This window comes from Callithrix jacchus, chromosome 17, assembly GCF_049354715.1.
Source record: "Callithrix jacchus isolate 240 chromosome 17, calJac240_pri, whole genome shotgun sequence".
Taxonomy (NCBI): Eukaryota; Metazoa; Chordata; class Mammalia; order Primates; family Cebidae; genus Callithrix; species Callithrix jacchus.
The window spans coordinates 76,592,950-76,608,280 of NC_133518.1; the positions used below are offsets into that span (position 1 = coordinate 76,592,950).

At 44.8% G+C, this 15,331-nt stretch overlaps 1 protein-coding gene across 1 annotated transcript in view; it reads right to left on the bottom strand.

The window, feature by feature from the left end:
• Positions 1-15,331, bottom strand: part of SCN10A (sodium voltage-gated channel alpha subunit 10) — a 112,155-nt gene that overhangs the window by 37,671 nt on the left and 59,153 nt on the right. Inside the window, exons 13-14 of the mRNA XM_035278191.3 lie at positions 13,944-14,182; positions 10,854-11,027 (exon numbers count right to left, since the gene is read on the bottom strand). Of these exons, the coding sequence (XP_035134082.2) occupies positions 10,854-11,027; positions 13,944-14,182 (413 nt within the window). The remainder of the gene's footprint in view (positions 1-10,853; positions 11,028-13,943; positions 14,183-15,331) is intronic.

Here is a 15,331-nt window from a genome sequence, read left to right on the forward strand (position 1 = left end):
TGTATGGTTCTCTAATTTGTTGGAAGAAAAAATCTGAGCTCAACTGTCAGTCTATCAATCAGGGTGTGTTTATGGAGCACCTACCAAGAGCCAGGCTGTGGCTTAGGTGCCAGGATGCAATGCTGAACGGAACAGTACAGCAACAATTTTATCACCCACATATCAGTGAGTAAATCCCATGGGAGGAGGTTTAATCCTCTTATACAGCAAGTGCTATATACGCTTCTTTAGGTGATGGAGGAGAGGGAGTCCATGTTCACCTTTGACCTAATCTGGAAATTACTCTCCAAATATGGGAAGCAGGGCTTATAACAACTCTGTGGACTGGTCACAGAGGCAGCTGAGAAACACAAATAAAAACTGAGCATTAGTAACTGGTAGCAGGAAGCATAGTGCATGGCCTGCCTAAGGAAGTAAGCCTAGGAGGAATTTCTCCCTGCCTTAAGACTAGGTCCCAAAGAGCTACAACCTTCATATAAGGATGAACCACAAGCAAGCCCAGCAGAATGCAAGGATGGCTGGTGCTAAGTACCAGCTACAAGAGGAAAGTTGACTGAGAATCTGGAACAGCGAACTGATGCTCGTACAGGATTTTAGCTGGAATTCACACTACCTAGGTATTTTAAGTTGAGAATTTAAGTTAGAGCAATTCTACAAAGTGCTCAGCAGAATTAAGTGCAAATACTCTCTGGAGGAACCTGTCTTTATCCCAGATTTCAAAGCATTCCCTCAAAATCATTTCAGAGTTGCAGTAAAAAACAAATAAAAACAGAAGGAATGAGTCACCGGGAGTGAATGAGATCCAGAAGAAACCACAGATGTGGAAATAGTCATTCCATTTCTTCAGATGATATAATTGTTAGTGAGAGATAACAGCATAATTAGGTATAATATGTTAAAGAAATAAAATAATAACTTGAAACGATGTGCAGAGACTAAAAAGCTGTAGATAAGAAGAAGTTGTGAAAAATAAATACACTCTTAGAAATGAAAAATAATACTTAAAATTAAAAATACTACGGAGAAGGTTTGCATCAGATTTGACACAGTTTGGGAGAGAGTGAACTGAGGATATATCAGGATAAATTATTCAGAATGTAACCCAGAGAGACATAAGAAGAAAAATATCAAAACAGTGTAAGAGACATAGAGTTTAATAAACAGAGCAAGAGAGTTTAACGTCTATCTAATCAAAGGCCAGAAGGAGAAAAAATAGAATGGAGTGGAAGTTATAATTGTCCATATATGCCTGGGAACTTTCCAGAATTGAAGAAAGTGATGAATCTTAAGATTCAAGAAGTCAATGCAGCTTAACCATTTTAAATGAAAAGAATTCCACACCTAGACACATTACAGTGAAAGTGCAGAACACCAAAGGCAGAGAGAAGATTTTAAAAGCATCCAGAAAGAAAGGAATAACAGTTAAATTGAAAGCTGACTGCTCATTAGCAACAACGGAGGCTGGCACACTGTCGAATAATAGCGCCACTGAAGGAAGTTAAAATAAGCATCAACTAGACTTTTACATTCATAAGAAATACCTCTCAAAGACACTGGCAAACTGAAGAGCAAGTTTCAGATCAATGAAACAGAGAGGTTATTGCCAGAAGGCACTTACTAAAAGAAATTCTAAAGGAGGTGCTTCAGGTAGATAGCGAGTGATCCCAGGAGTAATGTGTAATAAACGAGAGGTGAAACTGTGCCCCAAAGAGTTAAAGAAATCAGTGACTAAACTTTTAGGCTTACAGCATAGCAGATAAGAAAGAACTCACTGAAAATCTGAAACTCAAACTGTGCCCCAAAGAGTTAAAGAAATCAGTGACTAAACTTTTAGGCTTACAGCATAGCAGATAAGAAAGAACTCACTGAAAATCTGAAACTCAAACTGTGTTCCAAAGAGTAAGAAATTAGTGACTAAACTTTTAGGCTTACAGCATAGCAGATAAGAAAGAACTCACTGAAAATCTGAAACTCAAACTGTGTTCCAAAGAGTTAAAGAAATCAGTGACTAAACTTTTAGGCTTACAGCATAGCAGATAAGAAAGAACTCACTGAAAATCTGAAACTCAAACTGTGTTCCAAAGAGTAAGAAATCAGTAACTTTCAAAAACTCTTGAGTTTTTAGTATAGCAGATAGGTAAAGAAACAACTGGCTGGGACACTGAAACTCCCTCCCCTTGTGAGATGAGGAAAAAATGGGCTGAAATCAGTTGGAACCAGGATGGCCGACTGGAGTTTGTGCACAATGAGCTTGCTGATGTCACTGCCTGAATTTCCACGTCATATCGCATACTAACTTCCCCAGATTTGCATATGGAACCCATGAGTTAGCATGAAGCGGTAGCTGTGCATGGCCAGGGACTCTGCAAATCTCCCCTTCCCTTCCTCCAAACGTGGAAATACCAGTATCCGCTCACTAAACATCTTCTAATAAAAATACTGCCTTGAAGATAGCACAGGGAGACAGAGCTGAGCTTGACCTCTTGCCTTACTGCGAGCTGGCAATATGAAGCTTTTCTTTTCTCAAAAACCTGGTGTCATAGTCTTGGCTTCCAGCATCATAGTGTTGGCTTCTGGTGCATTGGGCAGTGAGCCCCCTCTGGCTCCATAACAAAGGTATAAAGAGCAAGAAAGTGCTGAGTATGAGAATAAATCTAGACATTGAGTGGACACAAGAACAATGTCTTATGAGATGTGGGAGAGACTGGTTATATGGTTTCCATTCACCTTCTCCTTCCAGACACAAAGGATGACTGTTTTCTAGTTTTGCTTGCAAATAGTTGGGGTCATGTTAGTGGATTCTGGCTGGTGGAATGGAGATGGAGACAGAGGTAATATACATGACTGTTAGGCACAGTCATTAAACCCCCTGCACTTTTTCTTTCCTTTTCATGTTCACCATAAAGGTCACTAATTGAAGATGGTGACATCCCAATATGGGATAATCCCAGATCCCTGAGTCACTACTTGAAGCAGACACTCCCAGGACAGCTTCCCAACAAGCACTAAATGTGCCGTGAGACACAATCTCTATTATGTTAACTCATAGATTTAGAGGGTATCACTGCAGCTAGCTGCACTTATCTCGAATGATGGAGAAATTGTTTCATTGAAAAAAGGTATTGCCTTTTCAAAAGCATCAAATACGCGCACTGGCTTAATAATCATGTGGTGGGCAACAAGGAAACTGATAGGAGAAGGCTGGGAAGGTTAATCTATGTTATTCAGTCACAAAAATATTGCTTGCAAAACTTCTGAGGCAGATCATGATCCAGAAACCCTAGGGGAAGGGTCTGTTAAACCTTAGTATGGATCAGCTGTAATTGGTTATGTTGGTCAAGACAGTACAAGAAAGAGATGAGCTCAGGAAACATTTAGCTGGTTTATAGGAAATGAAAGGAAATATAATCCAGAAGTTTAGAGCCTTGACGATTTAGGGAACTGTACTGCTTCCAGATTCCAGGCAGTGAGCAATGAGATTAAGTCTTCGAATGTTGAAAACCAGTTAAATTTTCCAATTAAATGAAACAACTCTTGGCAAGCAAGGCTTATAGTAATGGTGTAGCCACTGTTTCTCTTGCAAGAGAAAAGCGTGGGGAAAGTAAAGCAAAGAAATAAAGAAGAATTGAGAACTTTGTCAAAGAAAGCACTTCTTGTAGCAGATGACAGGTCTGAAGCCATCTAAGTTTCGGAAGTAATTGTATTGTGAAATAAACCATAATCCCTGGCTGCAAAAACCTTTCACTGTTTAAACCTTAAAACAAACCTTGGCTTTCCATTCTCCCACAAGTGGGAGGAAAACTTCGAAGGTTATACTATCTTCCTTCAGGCATGGCAAAGTCACTTCTTGGAGTCCCACCTAGAGCTGTCTGCTTGCCTTAGGCTATGAGATGAGTGAGAAATAAACTTTTATCGGGGTAAGTTACTCAGTTTTGGGGACTGTTTGCATAATAGCATTATTTCTCATTAATAAAACACGTACAAACAAGATAGAATTAAAATACTTATCATTATAAGAAATTGGGAAAGGATACCTGGAATGAAAAATGTCTTAGAGGAAGGGTAGAGATTCTAGCTAACTTTTGACTTTGATTAAGTTAACTAATGGAGAGTTAATTAATGCTGTAATTTATAGGGTAACCACTCAAAGAGGAAAAACAGAATATTTAGTTTCCAAATCAGAAGGAAAAAAATAAGACAAGGAAAAACAAACAGTTGAAAATAAATATGTATAGAGAGAGCATGAGCAGGTGAAACAAATAGCCTCAAATCTACGGACAGACACATACCCGAATAGATCAGTGTTAACGACACAATAAGGGACTAAATGCTTTGGCTGAAAGATAAATAAACCGGCTGAGCATGGTGGCTCACGCCTGTAATCCCAGCACTTTGGGGGGCTGAGGCGGGTGGATCACGAGGTCAAGAGATCGAGACCATCCTTGTCAACAAGGTGAAACCCCGTCTCTACTAAAAATACAAAAAATTAGCTGGGTGTGGTGGTGCGTGCCTGTGATCCCAACTACTTGGGAGGCTGAGGCAGGAGAATTGCCTGAACCCAGGAGGCGGAGGTTGCGGTGAGCCGAGATCGCGCCATTGCACTCCAGCCTGGGTAACAAGAGTGATACTCCGTCTCAAAAAAGAAAAAGAAAAAAAAAAAAAAAAGACAAATAAACTATAATCCCTGACTGAAAAAGCCTTTCACTCATAAATTTTCCAATTAAATGAAACAATTCTTAGCAAAGCGTGTAGTAATGGTGTAGCCACAGTTTCTCTTGCACGAGGAAAGCGTGGCAAAAGGAAAGCAAAGAAATAAAGAACAATCGAGAACCCTGTCAAAAGAAGTACTTTGTGTAGCAAATGACAGGTCTGAATTGTCAGAACTGAATAAGAGTCCAAACTTTGATTGCCTGCTCTGTGCAAGAGACACATAAAAATCTTAAGGATACACAAAGCTAGAACTCAGTGCCACGAACATCACTAGAAACACCATGTGTTTTGTTAAAAAACTATGCTTCTGGCTCATGCCTGTAATCCCAGCACTGGGAGGCCGTGGTGGGTGGATCACCTGAGCTCAGGAGTTTGAGACCAGCCTGGCCAACATGGCAAAACACCATCTCTACTAAAAATACAAAAGTTAGCTGCGCGTGGTGGCGGGCGCCTGTAATCCCAGTTACTCAGGAGGCTGAGGCAGGAGAATCACCTGAACCCAGGAAGCAGAGGTTGCAATGAGCCAAGATTGTGCCACTGCACTCCAGCCTGGGCAACGAGAATGAGAGACTCCGCCTCAAACAAACAAACAAACAAACAACAAAAACCAGTAATGCTTCTGGTTAACCCTTGAGTCAAAGAAAAAATCAAAGTAGAAATTGGGAAATATTTAGAACCAAACACTAAGAAAATTATACACATGAAAGCAATTTTCAGAAGGAAATTGAAGTCTTAAATGAAAATAATGGAAAAGGAAATAAATGGGAAATTCCATCCTAAGAAGTTAAAACACAACAAAATATGTAGAATGGATGATGTAACTGAGATAAGACGCAGGATTAACTGAAATAGAAAAATATCAATGACACAGAGAGGATCAACAAGTTAAAAGTTGGTTCTTGGAAAAAATTAAGTTGATGACCTTTGGCAAGACTGACGAAGAATGAAGGAAAGCACAGTCATGAAGGAAAAAGGTGACGTCAGCACAGGTGATACAGACTCTCAAAAGATAAGAGCATGGTGTGCACAAATTTATGCCAATGAACTTGAAAATTTAGAAAAAAGGAAGTTCTTAGAAAAACATCACTTACTAAAATCAATTTGAAAAATAGCAAACTTGACTAGTTTCACAGCCATTAAGAAAATTAAATTGGCAGTGAGAAATCTTGAACTGCAAAAGGCTTTACTAGTGAATTCTATCAAACCTACAAGGAGCAAATCATTTCACTTTTACTCAAGGTGTGTAGCAGCTGGATCTTGGCTCACTGCAGCCTCAATCTCCTGGGCTCAAGTCATCCTCCTACCTGAGCCTCCCAATAGCTAGGACTACAGGTGTGTGCCATCATGCCCAGCTAACTTTGTTTTTTCTTTTTCATTTATTTATTTACTTATTTTTGAGATGGAATTTTGCTCTTGTTGCCCAGGCTAGAGTGCAATGGCATGATCTCGGCTCACGGCAACCTCCTCCTCCGGGCTTCAAGCAATTCTCCTGTCTCAGACTCCCAAGTAGCTGGGACTACAGGATTGTGCCACTGTGCCCAACCTTCTTTTAATTTTTTTTAATGAGATGGAGTCTCGCTCTGTCACCCAGGCTGGAGTGCAGTGGCATGATCTCAGCTCATTGCAACCTCTGCCTCCGGGATTCAAGCAATTATCTTGCCTCACCCTCCCAAGTAGCTGGGATTACAGATGTGCACCCCGACATGCAGCTCATTTTTGTATTTTTAGTAGAGATGGGGTTTCCTCCTGTTGGCGAGGCTGATCTCCAACTCTTGTCCTCAAGCAATCCACCCACCTTGGCCTCCCAAAATTTTGGGATTACAGGCTTGAGCCACTACACCCAGCTCCCTTAGCTTTTTTAAAATAAAAACTGGTGTAATCTTGGTACCTTGATACCAAAACCTGGCAAGGACAATGAAAGAAAGAAAGAGAAGGGAAGGAAGAAAGGAAGGAAAGAGGGGGGAAAGAAGGAGAGAAAGGAAGGAAGGAAGGGAGGGAGGAAGGGAGGAAGAGAACAAGAAAAGGCGGGGGGAAGGAAAGAAGGAAGAAAAAGAGAAGGGGGAGGGAAGGAAGGAGAGAAAGGGGGAAAGGAGGAAGAGAGGCAGAGAGGGACTATGGCTTGTCCATTATTGTCAGAGTTCCTAATTTTCCATAAAAAGTCATAAATTCAGATAAATACCAAAGTGCTAGCCAAAAACGCTAGAAAAGAATGTTTAAAAAGATATGCAAGATCCTATGGAGAAAATTACGAAAACTTTATGGAAACATTTTTAAACTTTATTGAAAGACTAGTGTAGAGAGTATACTATCTTCATAGATCAGAAGACTGCATAATGTAAAGATTATGTGTGTTCCCAAATTGACTTATCAATTATAGCAGTCCCTAAAGGGAAAAACGATTAGAGTTTTGTGGGTATGTGGGTATGTAACTTGACAAGCTAATTCTAAAATGAATATAAAAGTGTGCAGGCCAAGATATTGAAGTCAGTGAAGTGGATTACTTGATTTCCAGACACAGACATGTAAAAGCTGCCGTCATTAAGACTGCTATTGGTACCAGGATGGACCAGTGGACTAATGGAGCAAATGGGGCAAGGCTTTCAATGATGGGAAGAGAAGCAATGTTATTTTCGGAGAGAAGGAAGACAGAATTTTTATTTCTCCGTCTTTTCTCTCCTTCCTCCTCTCTCTTTCCTTCCTTCCATCAATAGACAGGTGTTTCTTGAGTTCCTATGTATGTGCTGGGCCTGGTGCTGGGCCCTTGGGATAAAACAGTAGATAAGAAACTCTGTCTCTTGCCTCGTGGGACAGCAGGACAATTGTAAATGCCAGGTTAATTTGATGAGGGAATCCAACTTTAGACAGTGTGTTCGGGAGGTCCCCTCTAAGGAGGAGACTAGTGCATTGAACCCAGAGGTTGAGAATAAGTGAGCTAAGGGAAGACTAGAGGAAAAGCATTCCAGGCACAGTGAAAAAACCTAGAAGACCCAAAGCCAAGCTCTCTGTTATGTGTGAAGGAGAGAGAGGAGGCCTCTCTGGCTGGAGCAAAGCGGGCAAGAGGGAGGCTGGTGAACTGGGCAGGGCCTGGTTATGCAGATCTTTGTGCGCCATCATGAGGAGTCTGGATTTTATTCTTAGAGCAACGGGAAACCAGTGAAGTCACCTGTAACAAATGTAGGTACTAACATAAGATGTTGGTAACAGGGAAACTGTTTTTCTTCCTGAAAACTAAAAACTGTCCTGAAAATAAAGTCCATTAATTAAAGCCACGAAACTGACCGGCTGGCGGCGATTTTTCTCCCGCATTTCTTATAGCTCAGGTACAGGCAATGCGGAGAGAAATGCTGGACGTGGCCTCTACAGTAAGGTTTTACCACACACAAAAATGCAGAGGCAGAGGGGAAAGGTGATTGAGTTTGTTTCCAAGGGCATAATAACATTGGTGGGCCGTGAAATCTAAGCCAGGTCATGAGGAAGTGGAATAGACCCCAGGAAAGTGTGTAGTTGGTGGGTGTCCTTGGGGAATGTGCACTGATCAGCATGTGAAGATCAGTGAGGTGGGGACTGAGGGGCATTCCCCTGGAGAACTCTGCAGGGGGAGGTTGTGAAGTAAACCTGCCTACTTTTGGTTCTTTGGGACTTTAGACTTTGTGGGAACAGAACAAAAGTAGCACACAGACCTTAAAACACCAAGCTTCTGCTTCCCCAAGTGTACTAGAAACGGTCGTATTTTATTAGAAAGCCTGCCAGGGCATGGGGGTGTGGAATCTTGCTCTCTTGACCATTGTGCATAGGTACCTTACCTTACACTGACCGTTAGCTTAGGGGCCTGTCTCTTGTCACCATTTTCTAGACAACTAGAGAAATTTGTCCTTCTAAGAATGTGATTTAATTCTGATCTTCTAAAATGTCCAAGTTATGGATAGAGTCCTACAGGTCTGCGCTGCCCTTCTCCTCCCTGGGATGGTGACAGCACCATCAGCTCAGGCAGTCGTCATCAACCAGCAGTTCATGGCACAGCTGCATCTCAGGACATGCTTCATTTGGTCTTTAGAGTGTTTTTTAAAAGTTGGATTAGTAGCCAGTATTAAAGATATTTGCACGAAAATCTGGATTTCTGACTTTTTATGGAAAATTAGAAACTCTGACAATAATGGAAAGGCCTGCCTGCTTTTTCTTCCTTTCTCTCTTTCTTCCTTCCTTCTCTTTCTTTCTTTTTCTTTCTTCTTTCTTCTTTCTTTCTTTCTTTCTTTCTTCCTTTCTCTCTCTCTCTCTCTCTCTCTCTCTCTCTCTCTCTCTCTCTCTCTCTCTCTCTCTCCCTCCCTCTCTCTCTCTCTCTCTCTTCTTTCTTTTCTTGAGACAGAGTCTCACTCTGTCACCAGGCGCCGGGTTGGAGTGCAGTGCGTGATCTCAGCTCACTGCAACCTCCGCCTCCCGGGTTCAAGCAGTTCTCCTGCCTCAGCCTCCTGAGTAGCTGGAACTCTTGCTTCTTTCTCTCTTGTTCTCCTTCTTTCTTTTTTCTTTCCCTCTCATCATTCTCTTTCATTTTCGATCTTTCTCTCTGTCTCTTTTTTTTTTTTTTTTTTTGAGACAGGGTTTCACTCTGTCACCCAGGCTGGAGTACAGTGGCACGATTATGGCTCACTGCAGCCTCCACCTCTCTGGTCTCAGGTGATCCTCCCACCTCAGTCTCCTGAGTAGCCGGGATGACAGGCATGCACCATTAGGCCCGGCTAATTTTTTCAATTTTTGTAGAGACAGGATTTCACCACGTTGCCCAGGAAGGTCTCAAACTCCTGGGCTCAAGTGATCTGCCTGCCTCAACCTTTCAACATACTAACATTACAGGTGTGAGCCACCGTGCCTGGCCTGAGATAGTCGCATTGATCTCTATGCAAACCTCCCTCCCTAGAGTCATGAACTGCTTCAGGTCTGCCTGTGTGGAATGGAGTCATCTTTGCCTGTCTACCTGAGGCAAATATCCAGTGCCCAAATCTCTTCCATGGCTGGCTCTATGTCACTGCACATGGGCGTTTGAGTTGGCCCCTAGACCATGCATGCCACATTCAGGGGCTCAGCTCCCTCTCACTGGCTCCTGAGATAGGGTCCCAAGCAGATTTGTTCTAGTGCCTCACGCCCTGAACCACGCACCCCCCTCAACCTCTGGATGCCCAACACTTGTCAGAACCTTTTAGGTGGCATTTGGGGAGATTGCTGGACACCCCCCTTTGTTTCGTCACCTCTCTCCAAAGCTAGATGTGGGGTTCCCAGTTAACACTGAGAGATTCCTGAGAGCAGGTGGCCTGTGCTAACAAGCCATGACATTCTCCAGCCCTCTCTCCTATTCCCAAGAGTCAGCCAGATGCCAACCTTCCTCCACATGACCTGGAGACTTGGAAGAACCTAGTGACCCCAGACTGTCCTGGGAATCTGACCATTTGGCTGGCAAACGTGGCTCTGATAAAAGTGGGTGACTTGTGGCACTTCTCGTGTAGAGGGCGTCCTGGAGAAGAGCCATCATTGCATGTGAGTGAGGCTAGTAGGAGGCGGCTTTGGGGGTGCTTGAAACATTGGGGCTGCGACTTGGGGCAACAAGGAATTGGAGAATGACCTCCTTGAGGCTGGAAGGGGCTGAGCTATGGAGTCAGACAACCTGGATTTGAGATCCAGGTCTGTGGCTTATTTGCTTTGTTGGCAGATGGGAGACTTTGGGGTCATCATGGAACCCTTCTAGTCATGGGGATCTTAAAAGCAACTGTCTCGCGGGGTTGTCGTGAGCATAGAGTGAGGTACGTTTTATGAAGTGTCCAGCGCTATGCCTGGCACATCGTGTGCTCAGCAAGTATTAGCCGCTATGATAATCGCCGTTGTTGTTACGTGGTAAGAGATGAGGAAAGTGCTTGGAAGTCCCCCCTTGGTGCAGATGAGGGAGCCCAGGCCCAGACAGGAGAAGACACGTCCCCGATCTGAGTCAACGGAAAGCGGGAAGCACAGACCCAAGTCTCCGGTGGCCCCCGAGTCATGCCCAGCTCCCTCCCACAAGGCCGGGAGAGGAAGGCGGAGCGGGCTGATGCGGTCCCCAGGGCACAGTGTCCCCTGAGTCTGGTGGGAGTTTCTCCAGGCCATCGGGAGAAAAACATTACCAAGCGGAAGCTCCGCAGCACAGACAGGCTTCCCTTCCTGGCCACGCCCAGCTCCAGCAGGCTCACGGTGACGATGATGCAGTCGAAGATATTCCACTTCTTCTGGAAATAATAGTATGGGTCGAAGGCGATGATTTTGAAGACCATTTCAGCGGTAAAAACTACGGTGAAGACCTAGGAGTGGAAACAAGTTTTCATCACGGTGGGATCTGTGGGGTCGGGGGCAACGACAAAAATGGCAGCAAGAAAATGTCTTATTTACAAAATAGCGGGTCCTCTTGTTGTGTTCACTTTGCTGTGTTACCTGTGGGCTCCTGAGCATTGGCCAGGGGAACAGTCAACGTGGCACAATGGAGACATTTCTGCCCCATTCTCAGGGGCTGTGCATGCCGCAGTTTTTCCATATGAATGGCGGTGGGAGTGGAGTAAGGGGACAGTCTTTAAGATCATTATTATAAGATCAGAACGCCTTTGAAGAGTCAGTCTGGTTCAGTGGTTAAAAAGCCTAGTTTGTGGGACATCACCGACCTGGATTAAAATCCCAGCTCAGACATTTCCTAGTTTATGTAAGCTCGACAAATAATGCATCCTCTCTGTGCCTTAATTTCCTCATCTGTATAATGGGCATAAAATAAGCGAATGCATGTGCAGTTCTTAGCAAAGGGCCTGGCGATAGTAATGCTTTCATAAATTATAGTGGCTAGCAAGAATAGCGGTTCCTTGTCTCTAAGATTCTTTTCGGCTCTGTGCGTCTTTTTTTTTTGAGACGGAGTTTCGCTCTTGTTACCCAGGCTGGAGTGCAATGGCGCGATCTCGGCTCACTGCAACCTCCGCCTCCTGGGTTCAGGCAATTCTCCTGCCTCAGCCTCCTGAGTAGCTGGGATTACAGGCACTCGCCACCATGCCCAGTGAATTTTTTGTATTTTTAGTAGAGTCGGGGTTTCACCATGTTGACCAGGATGGTCTCGATCTCTTGACCTCGTGATCCACCCGCCTGAGCCTCCCAAAGTGCTGGGATTACAGGCTTGAGCCTCCGCGCCCGGCTGCTCTGTGTGTCTTTAATTGTCTTAAATAGGACAGCATTCTGACATTGAGGGAGGTCAGAAGCAGGTTCAGGTCACACAACACCAGCAGGGAAAGGAGACAGAGAAGGAGGAAAGCGGAGACCAGGGTCAGGCACTTTTCCTTCATATCCTTTTTTCTGAGCCCCTCGCCAGCCTGAGAAACGGACAATGCATCCCTGTCATGGAGAAGAAAACAGGCTGAGAGTTTAAGTGACTTGCTCTTGCCACAAGACTGCCCCTGTGTAATTCAAAGGGTATTTTTTGGGGGGCCCTTGAAGGCAAGTCAGTGTGGTATGGTGAGGGGTGGGGTTGAGGTCTTGTGTCTTCCAGAGACCTGGTTCCACCCTCACCAGTTATACAACTTGGGCAGGACACTTAACCTCTCTGAGTCTTGGCGCTCTCTTCTGTGACGTGAGGGTGATGATAATCTCATGGTGCTGTTGTGACACTGAGATAACACTCACAAAGAGCCTGACTCATTGCGAGCACCAAACACATAACTTTTTTTTCTCGCTTAGAAAAAATGGTGCTGTGCTCTGACACGATGGGAAAGGCCTTTTCTCTCTCTTTCTTTAACTTCTCTAACTGTAGAATGAGGGTGTGGGCTCAAATGTCTGTTCCATAAGGCCCTCTATGGTCTTAGGCTGACTTCTTGGGAATCAGCATTCTCTTCTGTTTCCATTTTCCCTTTCCATATCAACTTTAGGATATGACCTCAGCCTAGGTGCTGCGAAAACATGAGGCATGTTCCAGAACCTACTGCAGCCCCTTTCACAGCCCTGGATCATGGGGGAGGGAGTGGTTTCTAGGGAAGAGTAGTCACATTTCCTCTGGGCCTTTCCCCTCCTCCTAAATCTGCAGCCTTTAAGAAGCTGGACCCCAAAGCTGGACAGCTCTGGTGAATCCAGTAGGTCACCTCCAGTGCAGTGGGCCCTGCTTTGGACATGAAGGCAGGACATTGACTCTTTCTAGCGTCTGCCTATCATGTGTGCATGTGTGTTTGAAAGCGTGCGCGCGTATACACACACACACACACACACACACACACACACACATACAAGCAGGTCCTGTGAGGTGGCTTAATCAGAGGTTAAGAAAAGTGAGCTTGGGAGCTTGGGAGCCGGTCTGTCTGGATTCACATTCTGGTGTGGCCACTAAGTCAAGTCTTTGACCTTGGGAAGATGATTTAACCTCCTGTATCTCAGTTTTTTCATCTGGGAAGGGAATAATAATAATACCTACCATATAGGATTATCGTGAAAATCAAATGAGATAATCCATGGGAAGCATCTGCGGATTATTACTAACCCTGTGAGTAGGGCAAGGTTGGAGCGTTGCTGTCACTCTGAGTCAGACACTTTATGCAGTATACAGTGAAATACAGGATGGCAGGTGTCTTGTTAAGAGTAAATAGTACTAGCCAATGACGGAGGGAAACTTAAAGTAGCGTCATGTCTAAACTCGATGCCAAAGAAAAGTTCCGACTTCCCGATGGTTTCTTCACAACGGCAACCTTGCTTCCATGTCCCTCCCTCCCACTGTCTTCCCCTTCCCTCCCCGACTCTTCTTCTCCTTAAGTGACAGCATTGAAAATTGTGCCTCCTGTTAATTGGAGTCATAAAAGTAATTATCTTGGAAGGAAATTGACAAGTTCAAAGATTGTCTTTAGATGAAAAAGTGACATTTATCCTCATTTCAAGGTAGAGGCACTGAGATCCAGAGACTTCGAGTGGCCGCCCTGTGTTCTGTAAAGGGCAACTAGCTGCCTCTGGCTCCAGGCTCTTGGCCTACCTTCCTGTTCTTGTTCATCCCAAAGCCATTCACACCAGCTCAGCCTGGGTCCTCCCACACTTGACCTCCTGAACCTGGTGTCCACGTGTCCCGCACTGCTGCTCTGCTGTCAGCTAACTGGCTCACCGCACGATCCAATAAGGGCATGCCCCACCCCACCTGAACCACACCCTGCTCCTGCCCCCACCCCTGCCCCGGCCATACCAGTGAGGACAGTGTCAGCCAGAGCACTCACAATGTTGCCTATGTAAAGCATGGCTTCGAAGGTAGAGCTCATGCCATGGTACTCCATGGCCATGAAGACGGTGTTCACCACGATGCACAAGGTGATGGTGAGCTCTGCAAACGGGTCCGTCACAAGCCCAAAGAGAATTGTCTTGAGCTTCAGCCACGTGGGGCAGCAATCCCAGATCAGATACTTCTGAGCCAAGCTGGTCAAGCAGGGTGGGCACCTCTGTTCAGACTCCTCGAGTTCTGCATTACAGGTGTGGTCAATGACAGCTGTCAGCCATGTGTCACCTTGGACCCCAATTCTGCCATCATCCCCTAGACCTTGTCGTAACTAATAACTACCACCTCCAAAATCTTGACTTCAGCGCCCCCCGCCCCGATGTTCATTTCCTACACTTTGAACTCCTTTAGTCTTATAACTCCAGTTAATCTCTGCCCCATCCAGTCCTTGGAACCACTGACGTTACATATTTTTACTGCCCATCACCTATATCATGTCCTTACTTCTCAATTTACCCAGCTTAGATTTCACGTCCATCTCTCTGACGACTCCCTTGCAGGCACCCTCAATTCCTTTGCCCCCTCTTCTCCTTCACTGCACTTGCCTGGCAAAACCTGAACTCCAGATAGACCCAATTTGCAGACTACTCTGCACTTGCACCCAACCAGCTGGACCTGGCTGGAAAAAATATGCAACTATGCTTACTGGTCCTCCTAGAGATCCGTGAGCCCAGCCTTGACCTGCCCAGAAATCTGGCTGTGTTTCTGTGTTATATTCCACTCCTTCCGTCTTCCAGATGACTGTTTCTCACTTCCTCTTCCCTGCCTCTAACCTCCAGCTCTTCTTTCTACTCCTCACTCTGTTAACGAGATCCCTTTTATTTCACTCAGAACATAGAATAGCTCACAAAAGAACTTCCCCTTATTCCCACCATGAAATCTCTGGCATATCCACAGGTCCACCCGGTCTTCCGCCTTTGTACCCCACACAGTGCGGGCCCTTTCCTCTCCCACCTACTCGAGGCCCGTGTCATCGCCTCTCCTTTCCACACCCTCTCCCTTCCAGACCGTTCCCATCAGCACGTAAACATGCTTTAATTATCTCGCAGCTTTGAAAAAGTCCCCCTGGATCCCATGCTCTCCTTCCTTACTGCTTCCTTAACAGCAAAATTCCTCGTAGGAGTTTTCTACACTTAACTTTCTATACCTCCTTACCTCTTTTTTTTCCTGCAGCCCCTGGAATCTGACTTCCGCTGCTTCCAAATTCAAATCATCAGTTTCCAGTTCTCATCGTACTCTTACAGCATTTGGCAGAACTTACACCGTCCTCTTTGAAACCAGTGTGTTTGCCTCTGGGGGCTGCATCGTCTCTTGCTTGTCCTCCCTTATCGG